This window comes from Pseudophryne corroboree, chromosome 11 (assembly GCF_028390025.1).
Source record: "Pseudophryne corroboree isolate aPseCor3 chromosome 11, aPseCor3.hap2, whole genome shotgun sequence".
Lineage (NCBI taxonomy): Eukaryota > Metazoa > Chordata > Amphibia > Anura > Myobatrachidae > Pseudophryne > Pseudophryne corroboree.
The window spans coordinates 51,833,387-51,846,050 of NC_086454.1; the positions used below are offsets into that span (position 1 = coordinate 51,833,387).

Sequence of the window (12,664 nt, forward strand, 5' to 3'; positions counted from 1 at the left end):
TCGCGGACTGGCAGCTTCTCATTAGCTGGCGGTCCGAGAGCCATGAATGGCGCACAATTGGTGCCAGATTCAAAGTGCAGCCTTGCTTCTTTTGAATAACAGCCGGTCCGTGAGCCAGGAGTATCTGGCAGCCGCTGCCAGCTTTACACCACAGCCAGGACCTGATGATCCAGGACACAGCCACTGATGCAGAAGACCCGATGCTCCAGAGTCCAGGCTTTCAGGATGCAGGGGGTGAGAAAGAAGCATGGGGTGAGATGGGGGAGGGGGTGAAAGAAGCAGGGGGTGAGATGGGGGAGTGAGAGGAGCAGGGGGTGAGATGGGGGAGGGGGTGAAAGAAGCAGGGGGTGAGATGGGGGAGTGAGAGGAGCAGGGGGTGAGATGGGGGAATGAGAGGAGCAGGGGGTGAGATGGGGGAGTGAGAGGAGCAGGGTGTGAGATGGGGGAGTGAGAGGAGCAGGGGGTGAGATGGGGGAGTGAGAGGAGCAGGGGGTGAGATGGGGAGGGAGTGAGAGGTGCAAGGAGTGAGAATGGGGAGTGAGAGGAGCAGGGGGTGAGATGGAGGAGGGGGTGAAAGAAGCAGGGGGTGAGATGGGGGAGTGAGAGGAGCAGGGGGTGAGATGGGGGAGTGAGAGGAGCAGGGGGTGAGATGGGGAGGGAGTGAGAGGAGCAGGGAGTGAGATGGGGGAGTGAGAGGAGCAGGGGGTGAGATGGGGGAGTGAGAGGAGCAGGGGGTGAGATGGGGAGGGAGTGAGAGGAGCAGGGAGTGAGATGGGGGAGTGAGAGGAGCAGGGGGTGAGATGGGGGAGTGAGAGGAGCAGGGGGTGAGATGGGGGAATGAGAGGAGCAGGGGGTGAGATGGGGGAGTGAGAGGTGCAAGGAGTGAGATGGGGGAGTGAGAGGAGCAGGGGATGAGATGGGGGAGTGAGAGGAGCAGGGTGAGATGGGGGAATGAGAGGAGCAGGGGGTGAGATGGGGGAGTGAGAGGAGCAGGGGGTGAGATGGGGGAGTGAGAGGAGCAGGGGGTGAGATGGGGAGGGAGTGAGAGGTGCAAGGAGTGAGAATGGGGAGTGAGAGGAGCAGGGGGTGAGATGGAGGAGGGGGTGAAAGAAGCAGGGGGTGAGATGGGGGAGTGAGAGGAGCAGGGGGTGAGATGGGGGAGGGGGTGAAAGAAGCAGGGGGTGAGATGGGGGAGTGAGAGGAGCAGGGGGTGAGATGGGGGAATGAGAGGAGCAGGGGGTGAGATGGGGGAGTGAGAGGAGCAGGGTGAGATGGGGGAATGAGAGGAGCAGGGGGTGAGATGGGGGAGTGAGAGGAGCAGGGGGTGAGATGGGGGAGTGAGAGGAGCAGGGGGTGAGATGGGGAGGGAGTGAGAGGTGCAAGGAGTGAGAATGGGGAGTGAGAGGAGCAGGGGGTGAAATGGAGGAGGGGGTGAAAGAAGCAGGGGGTGAGATGGGGGAGTGAGAGGAGCAGGGGGTGAGATGGGGGAGTGAGAGGAGCAGGGGGTGAGATGGGGAGGGAGTGAGAGGAGCAGGGAGTGAGATGGGGGAGTGAGAGGAGCAGGGGGTGAGATGGGGGAGTGAGAGGAGCAGGGGGTGAGATGGGGGAGTGAGAGGAGCAGGGGGTGAGATGGGGAGGGAGTGAGAGGAGCAGGGAGTGAGATGGGGGAGTGAGAGGAGCAGGGGGTGAGATGGGGGAGTGAGAGGAGCAGGGGGTGAGATGGGGAGGGAGTGAGAGGAGCAGGGAGTGAGATGGGGGAGTGAGAGGAGCAGGGGGTGAGATGGGGGAGTGAGAGGAGCAGGGGGTGAGATGGGGGAATGAGAGGAGCAGGGGGTGAGATGGGGAAGTGAGAGGTGCAAGGAGTGAGATGGGGGAGTGAGAGGAGCAGGGGGTGAGATGGGGGAGTGAGAGGAGCAGGGTGAGATGGGGGAATGAGAGGAGCAGGGGGTGAGATGGGGGAGTGAGAGGAGCAGGGGGTGAGATGGGGGAGTGAGAGGAGCAGGGGGTGAGATGGGGAGGGAGTGAGAGGTGCAAGGAGTGAGAATGGGGAGTGAGAGGAGCAGGGGGTGAGATGGAGGAGGGGGTGAAAGAAGCAGGGGGTGAGATGGGGGAGTGAGAGGAGCAGGGGGTGAGATGGGGGAGTGAGAGGAGCAGGGGGTGAGATGGGGGAGTGAGAGGAGCAGGGGGTGAGATGGGGAGGGAGTGAGAGGAGCAGGGAGTGAGATGGGGGAGTGAGAGGAGCAGGGGGTGAGATGGGGAGGGAGTGAGAGGTGCAAGGAGTGAGATGGGGGAGTGAGAGGAGCAGGGGGTGAGATGGGGAGGGAGTGAGAGGTGCAAGGAGTGAGATGGGGGAGTGAGAGGAGCAGGGGGTGAGATGGGGAGGGAGTGAGAGGTGCAAGGAGTGAGATGGGGGAGTGAGAGGAGCAGGGGGTGAGATGGGGAGGGAGTGAGAGGTGCAAGGAGTGAGATGGGGGAGTGAGAGGAGCAGGGGGTGAGATGGGGAGGGAGTGAGAGGTGCAAGGAGTGAGATGGGGGAGTGAGAGGAGCAGGGGGTGAGATGGGGAGGGACTGAGAGGTGCAAGGAGTGAGATGGGGGAGTGAGAGGAGCAGGGGGTGAGATGGGGAGGGAGTGAGAGGTGCAAGGAGTGAGATGGGGGAGTGAGAGGAGCAGGGGGTGAGATGGGGAGGGAGTGAGAGGTGCAAGGAGTGAGATGGGGGAGTGAGAGGAGCAGGGGGTGAGATGGGGAGGGAGTGAGAGGTGCAAGGAGTGAGATGGGGGAGTGAGAGGAGCAGGGGGTGAGATGGGGAGGGAGTGCGAGGTGCAAGGAGTGAGATGGGGGAGTGAGAGGAGCAGGGGTGAGATAGAAGCAGAGGCTGAATTGGTCGCAGGGAGTAAGAGGTGCAGGGGGTTGGGGGAGTGAGGCACATGGAGTGAGAGGTGTAGGGGGTAAGAAAAGGAGAGAAAGATTCAGATGATTAGACACAAAGGAGAGCATATAGGGAGTATGGGATACAGAAGATGAAGATATGGACACATGAGGAGAGTGACAAAGGAAACAAGAGAGAGGTGAGCAAAGGTTGTTCAACATATACTGCTATATTGTGAATCGAATCTAAAATTAGGAGGGGGAGGGCACTGCTGTGGGCATTGTGTGTGTAAGTGACTCTGCTATTTTGGGCATTGTGTGTGTAAAGGGCACTAGTATGTTGGGCGGGCAATGTGAATAAGAGTGTGCTACTGTGAGGCATTATTTTGAATTAGGGGTACTTTTGTGTGGCCACGCCCCTTCCTTGTAAGGCCACATCCCTTTTGTGGCGCATGCCTTCGGCACGCTTAGGGGGAGGAGTCGTGGGAGAGATGAGTTCCCCCACCTCTCCAGTACCACGTTAAGCCCTGTATATACGTCAGATCATTCAGTGACAGACACATCAGATCAGTGACAGATACGTCAGGCCAGTCAGTGACAGATATGTCAGGTCAGTCTGGGACAGATAAGTAAAGTCAGTCAATGACAGATACCTCAGAGCAGTCATTGACAAATACGTCAAGCCAGTCATTGACAGATATGTCAGGTCGGTCAGTGACAGATACGTCAGGTCAGTCAGTGACAGATAAGTCAGGTCAGTCAGTGACAGATATGTCAGGCCAGTCAGTGAAAGATACCTCAGACCAGTCAGTGACAGATACCTCATGCCAGTCAGTGACAGATCATTAGGTCGACATGGAAAAAGGTCGACATGAGGTTTTTTTTACTTTTTTTGTGTCGTTTTCTTCGTAAAGTGACGGGGAACCTCAATTAGTGCACCATGTCCCCTTGCATCGCTCGCTCCGCTCGCCATGCTTCGGGCAAGGTTACTATTCCCAATCGTAGTCCACGTGGATCGTAAAGTATGTAAAAAAGTAAAAAAAAATGTATTTCTTTTTTTTTTAAACGCATGTTGACCTTTTTCCATGTCAACCTAATGACCATGTCGACCTAATGCATGTCGACCAATAGTGGTGACCTAATGACTGTCGACCTAATGACTGTAACCCATGACGGCTACCTCAGGCCAGTCAGTGACAGATAAGTCAGGTCAGTCAGTGACAGATAAGTCAGACCAGTCAGTGGGGGTCATTCCGAGTTTAGCGTAGCTGTGCTATATTTAGCACAGCTACGATCATCTTCCCTGACATGCGGGGGGACGCCCAGCACAGGGCTAGTCCGTCCCGCATGTCAGTCCGCCCCCTCTCCCCCGCACAAGACTGACTGATGTCTAAGTGGGTTTCTTCAGCCAATCAGGGAGCGCTACGTTGTAGCACCCTCCTGATCGGCTGTGTGCTCCTGTACTGAGTGACAGGCGGCACGCGGCAGTGTTACAATGTAGCGCCTATGCGCTCCATTGTAACCAATGGTGGGAACTTTCTGCTCAGCGGTGACGTCACTTTAGGTCAACCGCAGGGCAGAAAGTTCCCACCATTGGTTACAATGGAGCGCATAGGCGCTACATTGTAACACTGCCGTGTGCCGCCTGTCACTCAGTACAGGAGCACACAGCCGATCAGGAGGGTGCTACAACGGAGCACTCCCTGATTGGCTGAAGAAACCCACTTAGACATCAGTCAGAGTGGGTTTCTGGCATTCGGGGAAAGGAGTCCCATGTGAAAACATGGGGCCCCTTTCAGTTCGTGGCTCGGCTTTCCGTTTTGTTATTTTATGCAAGTACCTGGATTACAAATGGTTGCCCCGAGGACCCTGGGACCCGGGATCTGGTGAGTAGAATTTATTCAACAGGTACCCCTTGGATTCTACTGGAGAAGAGGACAGACCCTCGTGTGAACATAAGGTAAGTATGTATGTATGTTTGTGTGCATGTATGTAATAAATCTTTACTTTCACGGTGTGTGTGTCTTGTCTTTTTTTGGGTATTTTTTTAGTAATAGTACTACAGGTACCAGCGGGCCCGTTTTTCCGCCGCATGCTGGTACTTGTGGTTCTCCAAGTACCAGCATGCGGGGGAGGCTTGCTGGGCCTTGTAGTACTGCTACTAAAAACAATATCTTTTCATTATCACAAAAGGCTATCAGCCTCCCCATCCGCAGCCCATTGGATGGGGGGGGACAGCCTCGGGCTTCACCCCTGGCCCTTGGGTGGCTGGGGGGGGGACCCCTTGATTGAAGGGGTCCCCCCCCCCAGCCAACTAGTCACCCCAGGGTACCCCGGCCAGGGGTGACTAGTTGGATTTTTGATGCCACGGCCGCAGGGCACTATATCAAAGTGACCCCCGGCTGTGGCATTATCTGTCCAGCTAGTGGAGCCCGGTGCTGGTTTTAGAAATACGGGGGACCCCTACTCTTTTTGTCCCCCGTATTTTTGGAACCAGGACCAGGCGCAGAGCCCGATGCTGGTTGCTTAAATATGGGGGAACCCCTGTCATTTTTTCCCCCATATTTTTGCAACCAGGATCGGCTCAATGAGCCCGAGGCTGGTTATGCTTAGGAGAGGGGACCCCACGCAATTTTTTTTTTGGATTTTACAGTGTTTAATTAAAAAAAAAAAAAAAATATGAACCCCAGCACGGATCACACAGATCCGGCCGAGATTCATTGTAAAAAAGTCGGCAGTGTTTTGCTAATCACTGCCGTAAAAATAAAAAAAAAAACACGAATGACATCGACATCGGAACAAAAGAAAAACCCGAATACGACAGCTTAGTAAATCCGTCGTAACAAATTCAAAAAGTTGCAGTTTTACACTTTCGATGTCATTCGTGATTATTCTCCCACCAAATCGGGAGAATTACGAATGTTAGTAAATATACCCCACAGTTTGTCCGGCTTTTTGCCATCCGAAAGAAACCGGCCAGTGTGTTACAGCCCTTAGAGTCATAGACATAAGTGAGCGGAGCCTTTAGCTTTCATGTATCACACACATGTAAGTAATCTCCACCAACTGTCAGTGAGCTACCCCAGCGTGTTATACTAGTTATCATAGGACTTACCATAAGACATGTTCCTGTCTGTGTAGCTGCAAGTTTGCAGGGTCTTGGCACTTTCCCTGTTACCAGAGTCTGCAGCTTCTGTAACTGCTGGAGTAGAGACCTGGGGATCAGAATTCAGCAGAGTTACCGTAAGGTACTGTACACTTAATGCACACCTTACCAAGCACCATTTAGTCTCCTGCTAGTAATGCTTAATATTTATATACCTGCCAACGTTCCTGAATGTAAAGGTATTTCAATCTCTTGACCTACCCCCAAACTATGACCATTTTGTAGATACACCGCCACTTTTCATATACAGCAGGCCTGGCCAACCTGTGGCTCTCCAGCTGTTGTGAGACTACACTTACCAGCATGCACTGCCACAGTTTTAGCAATCCCCAGTAGCAAAACTGTGGCAAGGCATGATGGTACTTGTAGTTTCACACCAGCTGGAGAGCCACGGGTTGGCCAGGCCTGATATACAGCATCCCAAAACCATGCACCTGCGAAAAGCAACTGCTGCAAAGCTTGATTGAGAACAGTAGATGGCGCTAGTGTTGCACTTTATTCACAGACTAAACATTATGACATTTTTCCAAGCTGGGTGCTACTGTTAAGACACGGTTTAGGTCTATCTTCCAGCATGACCCTATTCACCCTGCACACAGTCAACTACGAATAGTTTTTTCCCCATTCATGCTCCAAATTCCAGCTATGTTTGTTGAATTATTTAATCAAAGTTAAATACAGAAAACAAAACTGTTGACTTTGTACTGGGTGAAGTGGTTTATATTGGCTGCTTATGTTGCTGTGAGGTTTGAGGGCCAAGTTAGATCATCAGTGCTTTAAGAATAGATGAACAAAAATAAAAAAATGTCCAAGTAGACATAATTTAAACTTCCACACATGCTTAAAAATGGCCTCCTCCAACCCAGTCGCCCCCCCCCCCCTCTTCCCACCCCAGTTGATGTCCATCGTTCAGGAGACTTATAGCACTGACGGCATGCTGCAGCAATGAAGCGTGAGATATTGGGGGTAATTCCAAGTTGATCGCAGCAGGAAATTTTTTAGCAGTTGGGCAAAACCATGTGCACTGCAGGGGGGGCAGATATAACATGTGCAGAGAGAGTAGATTTGGGTGGGGTGTGTTCAATCTGCAATCTAAATTGCAGTGTAAAAATAAAGCAGCCAGTATTTACCCTGCACAGAAACACTATAACCCACCCAAATCTAACTCTCTCTGCAAATGTTATATCTGCCTCCCCTGCAGTGCACATGGTTTTGCCCAACTGCTAAAAAATTTCCTGCTGCGATCAACTTGGAATTACCCCCATTGTAAAGATGACTGGAGGTGAGTATCTCCTGAACGGTTGGAACATGTTCTCCTACTCAGTAGGGGGAGTGGAACAGTTATATGTTGAGTAGGGGGTAAGCATCTTCAGTGTCCATAATATAGTATTTAGTGTCCATAATATACTGTCGTTTACTTATGGACACCCCAAGTGACATGGGAGATGCACGGACGGGTCAGGGGACCATATGGCTAAACTGTCACCAGAACATAACAGGGTGCTAAGGATACGGGACAGAACCCTTGTGCAGCAGTAATGGTGGCCAGTAAGAGAAAAACCAGTAACCAGTGAGAGGAAAACATTCACCCGATGCCCTGTGTGTGGCACCTGGTCGCACATCTCACCTGTTGGCGCTTTCCAGAGTCTCCACCTTTTTCCACAGCTCACTGTTCTGGGATGTAAATGATTCCACCCTGGGAGAGAGCGACACAGGCACAAAGTAACCCAGACGTAGTGACAGGCAGACAAAGGACAGCAGTAGGCAACGGACAGGCATCAGACTGATACAGGAAAAACCAGGCTAAGGCATCAGGTGTGATAAAACAGTGAGAGAGAGACTTACGGCAGCGAGAGCAGAAAGGGCAATGACAGCGCAAAAGCAGGTATGAAGTACATGAGAATGGAGAGAAAACACTGCACTATATCATGGTACTGAGTAGGGGCGTAGCTATGCCAGACGGGGCCCCATAGCATACTTCCATGCCTGAATTACACCCAATGTACACTGATTGCATAACTCACTTCTTTTCCAGACACTCCACATATTCTTTTTTTTTCCTCCGGCTCTCCTGGGCTGAGATCTGAAATGGAGTCAAAGGGACCCAAAATGACATACTCATCAACACAATCCCCAAACCCCTCAGAGATGGCGCCTACCCCTCATGCGTTTTGCTTTCACCCTATTGGCAGGCAAGAAATGAGGGGGAACATCCTAAGCTCCTCAGGGGTCTATGGGCGGGATGTACTAACCTCTCACGCAGCGTTAACTGGCTTTCTCCGCGGCCACCTGTCTCCTCCCCGTCCTGGCACTGCTATTCACTTCTCCCCCTCACCGCCTCGGCCACCTGTCTCCTCCCCGTCCCGGCGCTGATATTCGCTTCTCCCCTCACCGCCGCAGCCACTCAGGACTCAGCGTTGCAGATGCCGCGCTGAGCCTTGGCATTCACCAGCGCATGCCCCCGCATCCTGAGTAGCCGTGGCGGTGAGGGGGAGAACCGAATAGCAGCGCTGGGACAGGGAGGAGACAGGTGGCCGCGGAGAAAGCCAGTTAATGCTGCAGAAGAGGTTAGTACATCCCACCCTATGTACTATGCCTTGGAGAGAGATAAAGTGGACAGAGGTAAAGTACCAACCAATCAGCTCCTAACTGCCATGTTACAGGCTGTGTTTGAAAAATGACAGCTATGAGCTGATTGGTTGATATTTTATCTCCGTCCACTTTATATCTCTTCAAGGCTTAGTACACTGACCTTATCTGGTAAGCGACGCTTGGCTGTGACATCATAACCAAGCGCCACACTAACACTGTAACACAGACATGTGTAAGACTCTGGGTAAAAAGCTGCCGGCTGCTTCTCCTCCATGTCAGCGGCTGGCGCTTCATGAGGTGACACTGGATAAGAGCCTTTATGTCGCTCATTCAGGGCCTGATTGATTAGAAATAAATGCTGATCTCCACCTGTATCATAAGATGGCTGCATCTATGCAGCCTTACCGCCCCCTATACCTCCACTTGTGTAAGTAGCCAACATCGCTATCAGCAAGCATTTATACCCCCTCATACCTGGTGCAAGAGATTTGTCTGAAATCATCTCCGAATAGCCCCCTGCCTACATGCCCACGGAACACTAAGCCTAGGCCACCCAGGTACACCGATTCAGCTGACTGTAACTCGCATGACTCTGACTCAGCCGTAGACAGGGGCAGAACTGGGAGGGGGAGGCTTCTGCCCTGTCCACTACTGCTACTAGCAGTTGGGATGGCCATCGGTGGGTTTAACAATCGATGGTCACCATCAATAGATAACCTAGATGGTGTAAAACCATCTGGAAGGGATCCATCGATGGTTTTACACCATCTATCGTCATCCCTGTATTTTTGAGTAATGAAATGCGGGCCAATCAGAGCCCGGTGGCGTGGCTTTCCGGGTGTCAAGGGGCGGAGCTAAGCTCCATGGCATGACACTTTGAGGAAAAAAAATGGACATTTTTTTTTAGTAGCACTGAACCATCGATGGTGGGAAACCATCTGGTTTGAGTGTGGTATGTTAGGTAGATTAGACTTAGGTCGACAGTGTCTAGGTCGACCACTATTGGTCGACAGTAAGTAGGCCGACATGGTTTCTAGGTCGACGTGTACTAGGTCGACATGAGAAAAAGTCGACATGAGTTTTTTTACTTTTTTTGGTGTCGGTTTCTCCGTACAGTGGCCGGGAACCCCAAACTCGCTTCGCTCGCCATGCTTCGGGCAAGGTACCTCACTCCGCTACCGCTGCGCTCGGCACAGGTTACCATTCCCAATTGTAGTCCACGTGGATCGTAAAGTATGAACAAGTTCAAAAAAAGAAAAAACAAAAACTCATGTCGACCTTTTGTCATGTCGACCTAGAACATGTCGACCTAGAAACCCTGTCGACCTACTTACTGTCGACCTAAAGACCGGATCCCATCTGGTTCTCCCCCATCGATGGTAAAAGTCTTCTACATCGGCCATAGACCATCAATGATTTCAAATCATTGATGGTCGATGGCCGTCCCTAACTAGCAGTGCAGCCAAACATCGGGCAGGGAGAGAGCAGAGACTGCTGCTGTGTGCTGGGATTGGGGAAGCAGTCTCGGCTCTCCCCCTGCCTGATGAGTCACTGCGCGGCTATATAGCGGATCCGCCACTGGCCTTAGTTGCTCAAAGTTGCGTATGCTCGGCTTAGGTGCCAGCAAAGTGTGACAAATCGTCAGATCCATCTGCAAAATGGAATCAGGCCCTCAGAGTTTTGGTTGCCCCCCCAGCCATTGGTGCCGCCCTACCAATGGTAGCGTCAGCCGTGCTGACAATGTAGAAAATGCTTTGTTATTTTACACAAGTGTCCTGGGATCGCCATGTGTGTATGGGGTTTATTTACTAAAGTACGGGTTTACAGAAGTGAAGATGTTGCCCCTAGCAACCAATCAAATAATAAGAATTTACTTACCGATAATTCTATTTCTCATAGTCCGTAGTGGATGCTGGGGACTCCGTAAGGACCATGGGGAATAGCGGCTCCGCAGGAGACTGGGCACATCTAAAGAAAGCTTTAGGACTAACTGGTGTGCACTGGCTCCTCCCCCTATGACCCTCCTCCAAGCCTCAGTTAGGATACTGTGCCCGGACGAGCGTACACAATAAGGAAGGATTTTGAATCCCGGGTAAGACTCATACCAGCCACACCAATCACACCGTATAACCTGTGATCTGAACCCAGTTAACAGCATGATAACAGAGGAGCCTCTGAAAGATGGCTCACAACAATAATAACCCGATTTTTGTAACAATAACTATGTACAAGTATTGCAGACAATCCGCACTTGGGATGGGCGCCCAGCATCCACTACGGACTATGAGAAATAGAATTATCGGTAAGTAAATTCTTATTTTCTCTAACGTCCTAAGTGGATGCTGGGGACTCCGTAAGGACCATGGGGATTATACCAAAGCTCCCAAACGGGCGGGAGAGTGCGGATGACTCTGCAGCACCAAATGAGAGAACTCCAGGTCCTCCTCAGCCAGGATATCAATTTTGTAGAATTTTACAAACGTATTTGCTCCTGACCAAGTAGCTGCTCGGCAAAGTTGTAAAGCCGAGACCCCTCGGGCAGCCGCCCAATATGAGCCCACCTTCCTTGTGGAGTGGGCATTTACAGATTTTTGGCTGTGGCAGGCCTGCCACAGAATGTGCAAGCTGAATTGTACTACAATCCAACGAGCAATAGTCTGCTTAGAAGCAGGAGCACCCAGCTTGTTGGGTGCACACAGGATAAACAGCGAGTCAGATTTCCTGACTCCAGCCGTCCTGGAAACATATATTTTCAGGGCACTGACAACGTCTAGCAACTTGGAGGCCTCCAAGTCCCTAGTAGCCGCAGGCACCACCAATAGGTTGGTTCAGGTGAGACGCTGAAACCACCTTAGGGAGAAACTGAGGACGAGTCCTCAATTCCGCCCTGTCCGAATGGAAAATCAGATAAGGGCTTTTTCAGGATAAAGCCGCCAATTCTGACACGCGCCTGGCCCAGGCCAGGGCCAACAGCATGACCACTTTCCATGTGAGATATTTTAACTCCACAGATTTAAGTGGTTCAAACCAATGTGACTTTTGGAACCAAAAACTACATTGAGATCCCAAAGTGCCACTGGAGGCACAAAAGGAGGCTGTATATGCAGTACCCCTTTTACAAACGTCTGAACTTCAGGGACTGAAGCTAGTTCTTTTTGGAAGAAAATTGACAGGGTCGAAATTTGAACCTTAATGGACCCCAATTTCAGGCCCATAGACACTCCTGTTTGCAGGAAATGTAGGAATCGACCCAGTTGAATTTCCTCCGTCGGGCCTTACTGGCCTCGCACCACGCAACAAATTTTCGCCAATTGCGGTGATAATGTTTTTGCGGTTACATCCTTCCTGGCTTTGATCAGGATAGGGATGACTTCATCCGGAATGCCTTTTTTCCTTCAGGATCCGGCGTTCAACCGCCATGCCGTCAAACGCAGCCGCGGTAAGTCTTGGAACAGACAGGGTCCTTGCTGGAGCAGGTCCCTTCTTAGAGGTAGAGGCCACGGATCCTCCGTGAGCATCTCTTGAAGTTCCGGTTACCAAGTCCTTCTTGGCCAATCCGGAGCCACAAATATAGTGCTTTCTCCTCTCCATCTTATCAATCTCAGTACCTTGGGTATGAGAGGCAGAGGAGGGAACACCTACACTGACTGGTACACCCACGGTGTTACCAGAGCGTCTACAACTATTGCCTGAGGGTCTCTTGACCTGGCGCAATACCTGTCGAGTTTTTTAAACATGTGGACGACTTCTGGGTGAAGTCCCCACTCTCCCGGGTGGAGGTCGTGCTGAGGAAGTCTGCTTCCCAGTTGTCCACTCCTGGAATGAATACTGTTGACAGTGCTATCACATGATTTTCCGCCCAGCGAAGAATCCCTGCAGCTTCTGCCATTGCCCTCCTGCTTCTTGTGCCACCCTGTCTGTTTACGTGGGTGACTGCCATGATGTTGTCCGACTGGATCAATACCGGCTGACCTTGAAGCAGAGGTCTTGCTAAGCTTAGAGCATTGTAAATGGCCCTTAGCTTCAGGATATTTATGTG

At 51.7% G+C, this 12,664-nt stretch overlaps 1 protein-coding gene across 2 annotated transcripts in view; it reads right to left on the reverse strand.

Annotated features, from left to right (window-relative positions):
• Positions 1-12,664, reverse strand: part of CREB3L1 (cAMP responsive element binding protein 3 like 1) — a 116,070-nt gene that overhangs the window by 14,923 nt on the left and 88,483 nt on the right. For both annotated transcript variants that reach the window (XM_063944297.1, XM_063944296.1), the window contains exons 7-9: positions 8,058-8,116; positions 7,661-7,729; positions 5,983-6,082 (exon numbers count right to left, since the gene is read on the reverse strand). In XM_063944297.1, the coding sequence (XP_063800367.1) occupies positions 5,983-6,082; positions 7,661-7,729; positions 8,058-8,116 (228 nt within the window). The remainder of the gene's footprint in view (positions 1-5,982; positions 6,083-7,660; positions 7,730-8,057; positions 8,117-12,664) is intronic.